The sequence below is a fragment of the Eurypyga helias genome, unplaced genomic scaffold (genome assembly GCF_000690775.1).
Source record: "Eurypyga helias isolate BGI_N326 unplaced genomic scaffold, ASM69077v1 scaffold2072, whole genome shotgun sequence".
Lineage (NCBI taxonomy): Eukaryota > Metazoa > Chordata > Aves > Eurypygiformes > Eurypygidae > Eurypyga > Eurypyga helias.
The window spans coordinates 63,076-79,099 of NW_010237614.1; the positions used below are offsets into that span (position 1 = coordinate 63,076).

Here is a 16,024-nt window from a genome sequence, read left to right on the forward strand (position 1 = left end):
CCTCTGATTTGAAAATACCTCAGAGTTGAGATTAAAGTATCTGGGAAATGTGACAACGAGCATGGGTTACTTAAGAGAAGGTACATATCTGGAAGAACTTGCCAGTCTGTAACACCATGGTTTAATATTCTATCTATAACTTTTGTTGGTGCAGAAATTGAGAGGCTTGTTTTGAGCTTGTTTTGTTACTTGACTTTCTGCAGTAACAGAGACAACAGAATTGGCCCCTGCTAGAGTGGAAGAAAGAGCCACCGAAATGCAGTGTGACACAGGTTGGTTCTTTTTTCCAAATGCATTGATGAAATCTAATTCATAGCAAGCTATGATAATTCACAGTAATATATTACTATACTATAGATATGTCCTAAGCATAAAACTAATTTTAATGCTTCAGATCAATTAACTTTTCCTTGAAACTACAAATAGGGCATTCTAAAATAAAGATGTTTTACCTTTACTGCCTACAGAAACACGTACAATATATTTTGTACTGGTCTCTGTGCTTAAATCTAATAAACTAAACATTATCGCTGTTCTTCCTCTTCCCCCACAAGATGCAGACAAGTCAGAACTTCTGTGATTTTTGTATACCTCTTATCAAGTCTTTTAAAAAGCTAAAGCCCAATCTTGTTTTCAGAACCCGGCCTTGTGCCGCCCTTAACCCGCATAACTGAGGGGTAGGATCAAATCTGTGTCTGCCGTTTGGTTTGCACCTGAACAGCCTTTGAAAACCTAAGTTGTACATATAAACTGCATGCATACATAGTTGTTTATAGATGAAACTAAATCATTGTTGGTGCTGTGGAAAAAAATGTAATATATAAAAGTATAGCTATTTAAAATACAGTTCTTTAGCTGCTGAAAAAATACTGCTTTGATTTATTTGGTTTGTACTGTTAAGTACTGTTGTTTGTAGGATTGAGATGGAAGATGCAGCATCTAGGCTAAAATTGGTAAAAGCTTTTAGAATAATCTGTGCAATCTGAAAAAATCACTCCTCAAAGTATTTCACTGAGAAGGAAATATATAAATGCTACACGTGGAGTGCCACTGGCATTACATTGAGGCTAAAAGCTCAGTTTCTGTGCTAGTTGACAGGAAGTAATTTTCCAGCTATTTTATTGAGGATGCCAATCAAATTAATTGGAGTAGTAAAACAGAAATATACCACAACAAGAGCTGAAAAAGTCATCTGCCATCCTGTTTCTCTGGCAAAGCGGTGGAAAAAGAAAAAAAATCAGTGATAAGGAAATTTGGGCTTGGTTTGTGTTTAGGGCAATTTATGTAAATTGTCAGAAAAGACCTTTAATAGAAATAATAGGTAACTTGATAAATGAGAAGTATGAACTTACACAGTGCAGTCTGAGGCTGACAATGTAATGAAGCTGTAACCTTTACTTTTCCTAGTTGCTGTAGTAAATGAAGGAGGGTAGTCACTTCTAAGTGAATGGCTCTTAACAATGTTTATTAGTACTTAATCTTCTGTGTTGAAAACTATGTTTATCTACATGTGATGGGTCTAAGATGATGAGCAATGTTATCATACCGTGATTTAAAATTAAGTCTTTTTTGGCTTTCTTGAGCTTGTAAGACTGTAGAACCATGCTAGAACTTCTGTATTTCTCATCACTGTAATGTCCCAGTGCCGCCTGGATAAAACAGTCCTGAACTTCATAGAAATGGTTTGTTTGCTTTTCCACAGATTGAGAACCTCTGCCTGAGGCATCTGAGTTTTATAATTAACTATTTTAATTTAATCGCTAATGGAAAGAATAGAAAAATGTACTCATCTTCTCTGGGCTTAGAACAAGCTGTGTTGAGCCCTGGGATTTACCTCTGTTAGTGACAGTCTTCATTCTCTAGTTCTCCTTCTGATGTCTTCGTGCAATGTCCTTTGCTGAAGACTTAATGCTGTGTATTTTTTAAAACGTAGAGACACGTCACACAGCACGGCTTCATTGCCTTTTTTTTTTTTTTTCCTTTTCTCATGGGATACTGCTGCTCTCTGGTGGCATCTCTGAAACTGTCCTGAGGCCTAATTATAAAGGGTCCTTTTAGCAAAGCCCTCATGCTGTGAGAATCAATGATCACCTGCGGCAATATCAATTGCAGTACACTTGTCCTGTTCCTATTCTGAAAATTATGCACATTTGGGTATTGTTTTAAATAGCAGTTAAAGAGATATTGAACCACTTTATCTAAGTTGGCCATAATTTTAACTTTACGTAAACCCGGTAGTTTGCTCCATTTGGATTACTACTGCTTTGATTGTCAGGCACCTGGAGGCATTGAGTTTTTACTCAGCTGTGACTGGCATTCCCAAAGGAGTTCTGCTACGCATTGCTACTTCAGCAGATGTAGTGTTACCTTCTGCCCTATAACAAACCATTGAAAATGTTCACTAAATGTTGTTGGGTGTCTAAGCAGTGCCAATAGACATGTGTACCTTAAGTAGAACTATGCTGTGTACTTGGAATAGGCAGCATTTCTGTTATGAAATAACAATTTTCCCATGGTGTAAAACCAGACTGAACCTTGACAAAAGAAGTTTGAAAGCATACATATACTAGAATAAACATTCACAGACAATTAATTTGAATATTTGGGATTACAAACAACAACTTTTTTCTCAATTATGATTTTTGTTCCCCTTTCCAAAGCTTAGTCTTTTTTTTCTAGAGAAGAGGGTGAAATGCTGTTTTAAAGAAAACAATTTCAAAACTACAGATTTTAAAATAATTTCCCACCAAACAAATCCCTTGATATAATCTTCGTGGTTACGGTATCTCTTAAGGACTATAGCGTCAAGAGCAAATCCACTGGCAGATTTGCTTGATGTAGTCAGGCTTTCCACCTTTGGTGCTTACGAACATAGTGGCTCGGAGAGCAGTGTCAGTGTTCTGCAAAGAGTATTCTTACTGCCTCAAAGGAGACTTGGAGTTTGTATGTCTGTTGTCTTATCAGGTATGTCTTCCTAACATCATCCTACGGGTTTTAACAATGTTCTCTTAGGGTTAATTAAAACTTAGTGACTAATGTTCTCAGATAATAAATTATACACAGACAAAAATGCAATTTCTATTATATATGTACTTACACAGAGAATAAGCAATAAGGTAACACCATGTAGGCAGTATTGCCGTAAGTGCTTCCTAGCAAGAGGTTGCATATACAAACTCTAAACTGAGGGTTTGGAAGCAAGTCATAACATCTGAACTGTTCCTCTGGGAATGAACTGCATGATATAAGTGAAGGGTGGCTGTTAGATGTTCTTCCTGATTCTGATGCATTCAGACTTCATTCTGCTGTGGTGCCCAGGTCTGGAATGAGATTCACTAACAGATGAAAAACCACAAGTTGAAATCAACTCCAAGCAAAGCTGATGATATGCTGACAAATGAAGTAGAGCACTTTGTAAAAAGTGTGAGGGTAGTTTTTAATTGGTGACACACATTAGTAGGTCAGGTTAGTCCCCTCCAAAGCTTGGAACTGTTCCTAGCACAGTAAAGGACAGAATTTTTCACGTAGAGGGAGTGTCAGCAGTGTCTCCTACCAGCCCATGCTGTTTCCATCCCATCAGTATAGATATACCTCGGCCTTTGTTTTACTCCTCTCCAGAGGAAAAGCAACAGTGATGACAGCAGTGCCTGGGCACAGAGCCATAGCAACTCCAGAATGCTTCCATTTTTCTTGTCAGAAGTCCTGGCTGCGCTTTGTTGTATAATTTAGGTTTCCACAGAGTATTTAGACTGAAGGTCTTAGTCATTGTTCCTGTGGCTGGTGATGGGCTCAGGCCCATGGCATAATAGTTTCCATCAGGGAAGGACACGGTGTTCTTGAGCTGGTTATGGGCTGTGGGATAGTTTCAGCAGGTTTGATGTTTGCCCACATTCTGCTGTGCTTTGTGACATAAATAAATATCTTTGCACACATAAAATTGTACTGCTGTCGCTAAAACAGTCTCCCAAAGTATTAGGCCGCTGGCATTTTTCCGTAGATGGAGATGAAAGGGTTTGGTGGGGAGAGAAAGGAAGAGAAGGCTCTTACTAATAGTAAATTCTTAATACCAGTGTGGTATAGTGGTGTGTACCTGTTCTTAAATCACAGACTGCTTTGCAGTCTTGCTTCTCTTTGCCTGGGGATCTAAGCCACCTGTGCATTCAGTGGTATGGCACATGTTGATCACATTGCCTAATGTGTAACTGCAAAGCGTTATTACAAGAGTGCAATACAAGAAACTAGAATTAATTAGTAAAATGTTTGACTTTTGTTGTTGCTCTGTAACTGTGAATGAGTAACTTTGGTATTACTGAACTCGTAACTGACTCTGCTATAAAAATCCAAGTTCCTGTTCTGTACTGAGATTTTCCTCCAAGATATATACAGTCCTCTTATGTTTTTATAATTACTTCTCTAGGGGTACTGGAAGCATTGTAGGATGCCAGTCTGTACTGGCAAAAATTGTCAATGTAGGATTTTTTTTATACTCTGGGGTCTGCTACTTTCCAGCATTGCTCACTGTAAGCCAGTATTTTGTTTTCATTGTTAGCCTTGGTTTACACCTGGAAATTTACTGATGCAACTTAGAAAACTCAAATGGAACTGCCCAAGTGCAAGGCGCGTACCAAACAGGCATTGGTGTTTGTAAAGCCAGCAGGCATAGCCTGATCATGTCAGGCAGAGTGCAACTGGCTTGGCTGTTGCTAGTAGCCTTCCACGGCACCATATTGCCCTGTACAGGTGGAGTCACTATTTTCTTTTGAGTTATGGAATGGAAATTGCAAAGCCAAGAGGTTAATTGTATGGTCTACTAACTAATATTTGAAACGTGAATCATCGTCTTGTTGTAGGAAAATTTTTGGCAGGGAAATAAGGCTAGAGATGGTTAATCCCTGGAAATCAGTCACTGATTTATGTGTGCCCTAATCCAGTAACTAAACCTTTTAGTTGAACTATGCTCTAGCTGCAAACTTTGTTATTTTAATGGATTAACACTTTTCTGTGTACTTTGTGTTTGTGCACTTCTACTGTAATGCAGGGCACTGCACAAGACACTTAAGAGACTATGTTTTAATACACTTAGGATAATAATGGGTAATTTTTGATAGTGATGAGCACACTTGTTCAAACCATAGGCAAAACTGAGATTTGGGTTGTTCTTTAGTTCCCTAACACACCCACTCTGAGACAGAGGAACAACGTATTTTAAATCTCACTGGAGAACTAATGGAAGTATTAAGAGATCGAGGTAAAACAAACTGCTTCCATGAAATTTGGGATTATAGTATTGTGAAATATATTTTGATCCATCCTAATCTCGTACTTGGGTTAAACAGGGAAAATGTTATACAGTAGTTACAGATGCAGAAACAGATGGAAAAGTAGCATGGTGATGAGCATATTCTTGCATGTAAAAAGAGAAAATTGGAAAGAACTGGAAAGTAGAGTTAAAACTCTAAATGAGTTGCCTTCCCCCTCCCACCCCCCTTCCCAAATTATGAAGAGTAGTGTCTTCAGTTTTCCTTCTTCAAACTACTTAGGCTGACTTCACAGACCTTTTGTATCTACACCTGACATTAAGATACTGTTGGTGTTTGGTTTTTTTTTTTCTCTTTCTGTGAGTGTAGGTGTAAGGAGCTCTGAATACAACCTGGAAGAAATTGATGAAAGAGAAGAGATGAGTGTGCAACAGAGAGAGGACAGTGAAAGTACAAACACCACTCTTGGGACAGGAGAGGTTACTGCAGCCTTCAGCTCTGCTGAGGTACCACTGGAAACTGAAAAAAATGATCCTGCTTCATCAGCTCCAGTTCCTGGCAGTGTTTCTGTAGACAACTCACAAAGCTTCAAGGAAGAAAAACAAGAAAATATGAGCACAGATGGCAAGTAAGTACGTTTTGTGACAAAGAAAGGAGCACTGGGGAGGGAATGGGGGAGGCAAATAAAATGTAGAGTGCTGTTTCATTGTGGCACACAGAATAGAGAATTGTGAGAGAGGAATGAGCTTTAATATGCTTAGCTTTCATTGTGGCGCTCTTCTGTGCACAGTACTTCATGACGCTTTTCAACAAAAATGGCAGCGTTCTCCAGGCTGTTCTGTGGAAGCCTCCCTTTCCTGACCACTCAAACACTCGTACCCCAGAAAAGCAGAACCCGGCTCTGAAATTTCCTGCATATTTACTAGAGCAGCGTGCTGCGAAAAAATTTGGATTGATTAGTTAAATGATAATTTACAAATTCACGCTTATAGTTGGAGAAAAATGGGTAGATTGGCCATTTCTGTTCTTTTGGGCACAGTTATCTATTGCTTGCGTTTTTGTTTTAGTTTTCATTTTTCTTTTGTCTTTTCCTTATATGTTAGCCAGTTGTCTTGACCTGTCTTGATCCATCTGCTCTCAGGAAAACAAGTTAATTCGTTGTTTTTAAAGAATAAACACATTAGTTTTCTTAACTGCTCTTTTTCCCTTCTGGTGATGCTGTACCTTTGCCCTTCAGCATGTTTGTTAAACTACCTGACTCAGCAGGTTTCCAACATGAGTTAGTGCCTGTGTGAAATAAATGTTGATTGCCCAAAGAAGTCCCATTGTGTTAATGTAATTCACTATTTCTCTGTTCCCTGGGGCAACTAAACTGGCTACTGTTCCCAATTTAATTTGAAAGAGCTATTTCAGTTATTGTACTGAAGCCAAAATGTGTGAATGCTGTAGTAGCCAAGAACTTTCAAGGTAGCGCCGAGAGCTTTGGCTTGTAATTCAAGGGTCTGTTTTGTCAGTCCAGGGCCAAGTGGGGCTTTGAAAAAATCTTTGGTGCTCTGTCCTGACAAATATTTTGCCAGTTGCTTGGGTGCTTCTGCTCTGTGGGGATCTACGAGGAGGAAGATCAGCCAAGTGTTATTTTTAAGTTGTCTTGAACTTGAATGATCAGGCCTGTGTTATTGGGCCAGTTAGGCCAATTATCCTGTGGGTGTTTCTTTTTCCCCCCATTAACTTGTCATAGCCTTTCATGGCCTATAATCCTGGTGAGTGTCATGTAGCATGCACTGGGCTCTGGAGTTTGGCAATCCTTTCTTTCCTGAAATATCACAGGGATTCCAGAATAAGGACTAGGGTTTCTCTGACATTCAGTTTCTGGAAACCTCTTGATAATTCAGATCTTTTATAAAAGACCTAGTTACTTTGAAGAACTGCTTTTTATTCAAACCAGGGATATGTGAAACTGTTCATTTCTGTAATGATATTCTGTGGGTCTTGGGCTTTGGCTTTTTTTGTTGTTTTGTTGTTTGGGGTTTGTTTTTTTTAACAGTTCAGCCTGTTGTGAATATTTGTAGTTCAGTTCTGCAGCTGTGCTCAAGGGAATGGCAATAAACAAGAGTGTAGGACTGAGCTTTAACTTTGTTTTAACAGTAATTTTGAGAGCATATACTCCAGTTTAGTGGTTTATTGGGCACTTCAGTATATTTCAGACTGTACAGGCAACATGAGGATGGACGGTCATTGAGGAATGTATAATTTTTAATAGTTCAAAGCAAATGTTTCCACCCAAGACACTGGTTTCTGACAACAAATACGTTTCATGTGGCAAATGAATTGGAATCTTTATAATGCCAATATTTGTAACTATAGAAAATAAGTGTCTTAGAGACATAATTTTGAAGTTCTAATAATTATTTTAAAGAGAAATTTTAAGTATTTTTGGCCTTTCTCATTTACCTTTTTAAGTCCAGGACACCCAGAATGGGGGCGTGTGTCCAGCATTTCTGCAGTTCTGTTGTCCACTGTGATGTGTGGACAGAAATTGTATGCATTTTCAAAATGTTTAGTGTGCAAGGAACATGTCTGATACCTATTTCTTTGCTGTTCTCAAGTTATTTCTTGAAAGGGACAGAAAATTTTCATTACTATTATGAAAAGTCGGTACTCCACAGTTCGTATGTTCGTATGCAGTCAATGTCTCATGCAGCTTCCTGTATATCATGCCAGGGACAAAATCAAGGACACATTTTAAATGTTGGGGATGTCAGAAGTCTTCACACTAAGAACACTGTTACGTGAATGATAAACCATCACCTTTGTGGCTTCACTGAGACTGAGTTGTTACTGGAAAGGGGCTTGCTCAAACTGCATGAGTAAACAAAAGGAGCGGAAGAAGGGAAAGGAAAGCTGATCATCTGCTTACACAGAAGTGGGTGAAGCTGCATGTCATTTTGGTAAAATATCATAGCAGCATTTCCTCTTGTTTTTTAAAAAAATAATAATCTATTCTGTTGAGTACTCCAATGTTTGGCAGAGGGATTCTATTTTGTCCATCTGTGTTTGGAGAATATTGCCAGTTCTCTTGCATCGTTCCTCGTGTTTACTGAAATGAATGATACCAGCATATTTAATGTACTGTTGTGCTTTGCAGAGGACTACAGACTAAGATAAGCAGTGAGCAAGCTGCATTTGAAAAAGACAGGAAGCTTAGAAATTTGGATCAAAATAAAACCGATGGTGAGTAGTTCCCACTCGTTTCTAATACTTCAAAACAAGGTTGAATAGAACTTTTCTGTTCCTTTGAAAAACATGACAATACAGTCAACTCTTGAATTGCCAGAATCAGATTATTTTCTTTATGCTTTCTCTAGCTCAGGTGTTTTCTCTCTGAGATGAGGTGACAAGAATTAACTGCAGTTTTGGTTTGAGGGGCGTGTTATTTTTAAGATTTTTTTTTTTTTTTTATTACTCCCTAGAGCAATAGTCAAAGCTGTGTCGTGCTGTGTAGGGCAGTAGGGGTGCAGCAGTGCTGAGGAGAGGGAAGGCTGGACGTGGAGGTTATCCTGCTGTGCAGCGTGACATGGGCCACCGCACTGCAGCAGGGAAGGAGAGCCTGTCAGTTGTTGTTTGCTTACGAAATCAGCTTGAGTTTTCTGCATGAAAACGCAAATATTAGATAGAACAAAGTGACGTGCTGATTTGAAAAGAAAAGACGGCATCTTGTGCACCTAATGGATCATAAATCTTTCTGTGGATTTAGTGACCTGACTGATTTATTCTACCCTTTTGTGACACTGATTTCCAGATTTATGTGTTAGGCCTTCCATAGTCTTTTATATTCAGTGCGCCTCTGTTTATAAATCATAACAACATACTGCATGTGTCCCCTTTATCTGTGACATAAGTTTTAACTGCCATTTTATAACATATTTGAAATGAGGAGAGATTTTATAAAAAAATATTCCGAAATAATTTAACATTTCCCAATATTATATTTAAAACAATTTGACACAGATATTCCCGTGTTTTGGAGAGGACTACATATGTTTAGTCTGGGGACAGAAAATTTAATTATCAGACCTAGTAAACGATCGGAAAAATACAGCTGAAAAATTTGCTTTTGTCCATGGTTTCCGCTACTTCCCTTGTACAAATACAGAAGGTGTAGTTGACAATTACCATTTGTAGTGTTAAAACTAAAGAACAGAAGCCATAGAAGTGTGGAACTAAATAAAAATTGCATCTAACAATATTCAATAGTCCTTGAGCTCTTGAGTCATTGATGCCTATACAATCAGCTGAAATTCATTAGCACTTTTTAAATGATTCTAGAATAGATTTTTCTATTAAGTTGATGCATGGCACCAGTAGCCTGTTAATGAAGGAAGAATACCTGATTTAGAATACTATTATTTGGCAATACTCGCCAAAGATAAGTATATCTTTAAATAGCCTTTAAAGGTAAGTGTTAAGGAAAATTTTAGTATCAGTGAGGAGCCAGTCCTGTAGTTAAAGACATTGGATATGGGGCTTCATGATATAAGAGGGAAGATTGAATCTTTTTGGCATTTGTATTAATTCTGTAATCTCTCTTTAACTGAAAGTTCACAGCGATACAAAACTCCTACCAACAACAGAAGAAGGGAAAGAACTTCAGACAGCCAAAATTAAACCAGTAGATTTTAGAGAAAATAATAAGCTTGAAGCTGACAGACTATCAAACTGCCAGGCATGTAAAAATGACATCTCTGAAAATCACAGGAATTATCCTCAACTGATTCCAGAAAAGCAAGATCAGAAAACAAATCAAACCATCTTGGACACAGTAAGAACTCAGGATGTTGCAATCCAGACAGGTCCATCGGATAGCAATTTGGGAAGGACTACACAAAACGAAATGATTGTGCCTCAAGGTTGTGAATCATCCATGTTCAGAGGACTGGTCCCTCAACACAACACGGATACAAACAACCCCCTTCTTCAAGTGATGCATGGAATACAAGTGGATGGAGATCCTTCAACAGAGCAAAGTCTTGAAGGACAAGATGTTACCCATGAAAAAGTAGTTCCCATAAAAGATGAGAGTCATGTTTGTATTAATGGGAGTAATTCTGTTTCATCAGAAACAACTGCAAAAACTCCTGATGGCTGTCCTGTAAAAGGTTACCCTCTTTATAGACAGGACACCAAACCTAAACCCAAGCCTGCTAATGAAATTACAAGAGATTACATACCAAAAATTGGAATGACTACTTATAAAATAGTGCCTCCAAAATCCTTGGAAATAACAAAGAACTGGGAATCAGAAATTCCATCAGATTATAAGGATCAAGGGGTGCTAACTTTGGAAAACGCTCTGAAGCATGAAGACCCCAAAGAATTCCTAGTGCAGCCTGAAATTCCTCATCTTCCAAAAAGTGTGGGTCATTTACAGATTGGTTCACAAAATGAACCTGCAGCAGCAAATGAAGAGCTGCACAGAGTGAACAGCACTTCTGAACGTGTTGTGACGTCTGGAGCTGAGATTACTACTGAGGACAATTGCACGGAAAGAGAATCTTCCAAACAGTGTGTGCCACTGATGTTAAACTTGGATAATACAAATGCTTCTTCTGAGACTCAGGACAAGTCAAATGTTGTAAGTCCTACAACGAAGCCTAGTTCTTTTTATCTGCAAATGCAGAGAAGGGCTTCAGGTCATTATGTGACATCTGCAATTGCCAGAAGTACTGTTTGTGCTCCTAATTCCATGCAAAATGAGGCTAAAAATACAGAGATGGGGAAAAAAATCTCATCACCTGATCCAACTTCTTTGTCTTTACGTAAAACAAGTACTTCCTCTCCTCCAGCAGATGAAGAAAAACTTGGTGATGAAAAAGAAATTGAATCTTCCACATCTCCTGTTAAAAGCAATAAACCTTCAAGTTTTCCCTCCTGTCCACCAGCACCATTGAACCTAAGAACCCTAAGAACTTTTGCAGTTCCAAAGCCGTACTCCAGTTTGAGACCGTCCCCTTTTGCTCTTGCTGTCTCATCTGCAGTCAAAAGGTCACAATCATTCAATAAGACTCGTACAATCACTAGCCAGGCACCAAGAGAAGACTTTCCTGTTGAAGTCTCCTCTGCTGCTCCAGCAGCTGAAGTCTCCTCAGCTACCTCCGTGCCTCAAGTGAAAACCCCCTCCTTACAGACCATAACAGGCGGGTCACAAAATAGCCTCATGGATAAGGTAAGCTTTACTTCTAATATTGGTTGACTGTTGATCCGCTGTCACCCAGTGTGACTAGTCTAGAAGCTAGTCTTGGAACTGCTCCTGATCAGAAAGCACCATGGTCATACGGTGTAAACACCTTGTGGTGTCTAGCAGTAGAACAGCATCATAATAAAATACAGGAACACAGGGAATGTGAAACTGAAAACAACCTCAGATGTTTGGAAATAATTACTTCTTATCATAATTAGCATCCCCTACTTTGAAGAACAGCCGGTTAAATAGAATTATATATACTGTGTATGCCTACTTTAATGTTCAGGGTGCATATGATTTGTGCTTTATGGTTCTGTGAGTTGATTTCTTAAATTTAATTCGGAGTAGTGTAGTCAGTTTGGCTTCAAGCGATCATGGCACCAACACACTTGAACAGCGGTATAAAATTTTGCTGGCATAATTATCTGAGAGAGAAACGTATGTGCTCTCGTGGAAATGTGGCTGGTCTCTGAAATCTTGACTGAAGCAAACACTAGAAGGATGGCAGTTGATACGCAACCTTGTGCCAGGTTGACTTAGTTTTACATTTATAACTAATTCAGATTCAAGGCTTCTGTTTTGTTTTTCCTCCCACTTCCTCCCTTTATAGAAAGGCAGCAATGTGAATAGTGAGCAGAAGAGTCAGGCACAGTCAGGTGCTTCCACTGACCACCCACCCCTTGTCACTAAGAGACAAACCGCAATGACATTCCAACGCTCTGACCCAGAACAGATCCACCAGAGCTTGCTGGCTGCAATCCGCTCTGGAGAAGCTGCTGCCAAATTGAAAAGGGTGAGTTTTCATCATTGCATCCATAACAATGAACTCATGGTACTTCCTTCAGAATTACCATATTAATGCCTGACACTATAAACAGTTAGCTTTGGCACAGAGCGCTGCCAGGAGGGAAGGGAGGTGGGGAAGAGTCAGTTTTGCAGAAGGAACTGGTGAATGCACACGCGAAGCTTCATGTGTCCATATTTTGAAAAGGTACGAATCCAATCAGAATCTTCCTGAAATGAATTAGTAATATCTAAGTTAACAATTAAGTATCTCTTTCATAAAACCAGGAACATATTCAGTTATTTGCTTGTGGTTTATGGTTTGAAGTGGAATGGTTTTCACCCAATGTTTTGCAGACAAATAACTCGCTGAAGTTCTGAAGATTGTATTTTTCTATTTTTCTATCTTCTAAAATTCACCTATTCTTCTCTCATTGGGTAAAACATTGCAGTCTTGAAAAATCTGTATTGTTTTAAATTTGCAACCAATTTAATGACAGTCTCACATGAGTTTTTCTTGACTCAGCCATTAGTATTTTGCATTCTGTATAGAGGAATCATTTCTCATTGCAGAAGGTTAAAGAAATTAAGGAGGTTTTATTTCTCTTCCCATTCCCACTTGAAAGAAACAAATGATGTGTGGTGAGTGGGATGTGTAAGGTGTTTTCTTCTGTTCTGTTGAAGTCTTTGATCTCTCAGTGGATGGTCAGATATTAGAATAATGTATTTCACACATAAGGGTTTGTTTGTGTAGCGCTGCAACAATCTGTGAGACTTGAAGACCTCCCATCATTTCAACACTGAATAGGAAGATTCAGTTTCACGGAAAGGTTACAAGCATTCTCAAGTAGTTTTTGACCTCTAGCCACTAAAAGTGGTACATAACACACTATAATATTACTTGTAACTACATGTCGCTAACCACAGCCACTTTAAAAACAGAAAAGATTAAGCAAATGCTGTATTATTTAGAGTCACTTAGAGGTCAAATCTATCCGTTCTACCAGAAATATTGTTTGGAATTTGTTTGCATATATTTTTTTTTTCCTCCAATGTGTAATTACATTCCAAATAATATTGAACTTTACTTATTTTGCACAGTGCGTGAATTTTGCTTTGTGATTCTCTGGGAAATACGCATCGGCATGGCTGTTGGCACAGTAGCTGATGCCTGTTTCAAAAAAATAAAGACCCATATATTCTTTATCAGTCTAGGTACAAGAATGGCATGGGGAGGAAAAGAGAGATGATGACTGCAGTCCTTTCTCCCCTCCCTTTCTCTTCAGTGGGTGGGAGATGTTCTTTCTCAGTGTAGTAGTATCTGTTGAGGCTGGGGGTGAGGAGGGGGATGTACTTTATAAGGAGAAATAATAATGAAGATGCTGTAAGCATAAAGAAAAGCATTCTGCAGCACAGAAACCTGACACAGGCTTAAGAAAAGCCCCGAAACACATACGCACAAAATGCAATGAAGAACCCACTGAAATGTTGCCAAACATAAAACTGTACATGCTGTTCTTTTCACTGTCACCCAGAGCACAAATGCTGTGGTACAGGTACGTCTGAGAGCAGAAAGAGAGGGGGCTTGGCCTATGGCAAATGTTAAAGAAACGTGGTCTCCTTTTACGTTTAACATGGAGAGCTGGCAGTAGTAGGAAAAAGGGAGAAATGAAGCATTTTGTATCAAATAACTTATTAGCACCCAAAAGTGGTTTCCAGTACTGAAAGGACTTTATAAATCCATTCACCTCATAGCTTCCACTGTTGTGCTGCACTCGGTAAAAGGAGTAATAACCCAATCCATTTGAATGGTGAAAGAGGTCTGTCAGGTACTTGCTTCTTTTTTTACCTCTTACCAAACTCTCCCTTCTTTCAGCAGTTTGAGGAAATCATTAAAAAAAATAAAATGCTGGCACTACTAGCCAAATTCTGTAGTTTTTCCCCTCTTTTACTTAGTATGTTCTGAGTATGCAGTGCTGAGATCTGTGGCCTTTTGTGTTGCTGGTCTTTTCTGTTCAATAGGGCCCTCAGTAATTACTAACCTAAAATGGGTCAAGTGAGGTTTCTTTTTAACCATTTTTCTCTTCAGAATGTTTTCATTGTGTTTAGTAAACTGCGTGCTGCGGTATGTGGTTCACATGGCTGTGGAGCATCCACTGCTCCCATGAACTCCAGTTGGGGTTGATGGTTTATGCAAGCTACTCTGAAAATCAGGTCTTTGCTCTCTATCCTGGGAGTTATAATTTTCTCCCGGTAAAAGAAACATTACCGTGATACAAAGGACTGACAGAAAATTTTGTTAGAAATCAGCTCTATTCAATATTTAACAAGTGTTTGGTTTAGTGATTTTTCTTTTTTTTTTTCCAAGTATATCTTTGCAACCAGGTCTGGAGAAGGACTCAAAATTATGCATGCTTTGAATAGCTATACATGGAATTTTTAGATAGGATAAAGTATGTTTTTAAGCAATTTCTTCTATTTCCACTTGTGCGGCATGTGTACTTTGTTCAGAAATCATACAGGAGGTCTTTAATTGTGATGAGAAAAATGCAAACTGATTTAACAGAATTTCTGTTTCTTTGAAATAATACTGTGTAACATGCGCCAGAGAGAAGAATCTGGAAGTTAGGTTAATACTTGTTTTGTCTTTTTTTTTTTTTCCCCCGTACCTCCAGGTTGGTCCTCCATCGAACACCATCGCTGTCAATGGAAGAGCCAGGCTTGCTCATTTGTATTCCACAGAAGCAAAAGCTAATCACTAAATATTATACCAAATATTTTGCACTTTACTACTGCTTCATAGGCCAAGTTACTACTAACTACAAATTTTTGAAAGTGTAAATGCAAGTATATGTTAATATATTTTTGTCAGTTGTTACAGGAATTTCAAGCTGGGTTCTTTGATGCCTTGGAAAGATTATTAGAACATGTAATTTATGGTAATATTTTGCCTTTTCCTCTTTATAAAGCTGACTGTGCTGCTAAAAAGGTTTAAAAGAAGATGCAGATGAGGTTTGGCTATCTTAGAATGAGATAAAAAATTGTTGGTTTTAGCCTTTGAGACTGAACAATATGTAGTACTATGCTGAAATTACAGATTTAAAGCAATCTAAGAATTTTAGATCATTAATTTTCATTGTTTATTACTTTAACAGATTGTTTGAATTTCAATCTACCACATGCTGCCTCCATATTACTTTGTTGAATTAAATTTGTAATTTGTAGAAAATCTTGATTATATGCAATACTTTGTTTCTCTTTAAAAATAATCAAAATACTTATCCCAGCTACTCGCATCTGAAGGAACAAAACCACCCATTTTGTAATCTCCTCTAATTTTTTTCCTGGTAGCACACACACAAAAAAAATCAGGACCTATATTATTGGAAATTTTTGTGCTACTTAACCTTTTCTTAACAGTAGCACTACATGATGTTTCTCATCTACTCTTTGACTACCTGTATATATTATTTACCTAGCACTCAGATAAGCAATACATTCTGTGAATTAGATATATTTTAAGTAGTCATCAGTATATTACTGGCAAAATGCAAATTCCAGTTTTGATACTTAATGAAATAGGAGAAATTTTTTTTTCACTGGAAGTATGACTAAAGAATGAACTGCTTTGGACTTATTTATGTAAGATATTTTAATCTTAAGCACAATAACACATTTACAAAGCATTCTTGTGTCTGAGAGCATCTATTTATAGACTAAGCATTAAACACCAAAATGGGAA

General features: G+C 38.1%; 1 protein-coding gene across 1 annotated transcript in view; it reads left to right on the forward strand.

The window, feature by feature from the left end:
* The window catches only part of COBLL1 (cordon-bleu WH2 repeat protein-like 1), a 32,858-nt gene extending 17,364 nt beyond the window's left edge, over positions 1–15,494 (forward strand). The window contains exons 9-14 of the mRNA XM_010147499.1: positions 204–272; positions 5,628–5,886; positions 8,404–8,489; positions 9,857–11,481; positions 12,110–12,292; positions 14,958–15,494. Coding sequence (XP_010145801.1) covers positions 204–272; positions 5,628–5,886; positions 8,404–8,489; positions 9,857–11,481; positions 12,110–12,292; positions 14,958–15,044 — 2,309 coding nt within the window. The 3' untranslated portion in view covers positions 15,045–15,494. The remainder of the gene's footprint in view (positions 1–203; positions 273–5,627; positions 5,887–8,403; positions 8,490–9,856; positions 11,482–12,109; positions 12,293–14,957) is intronic.
* The last annotated feature ends 530 nt before the right edge of the window (positions 15,495–16,024 follow it).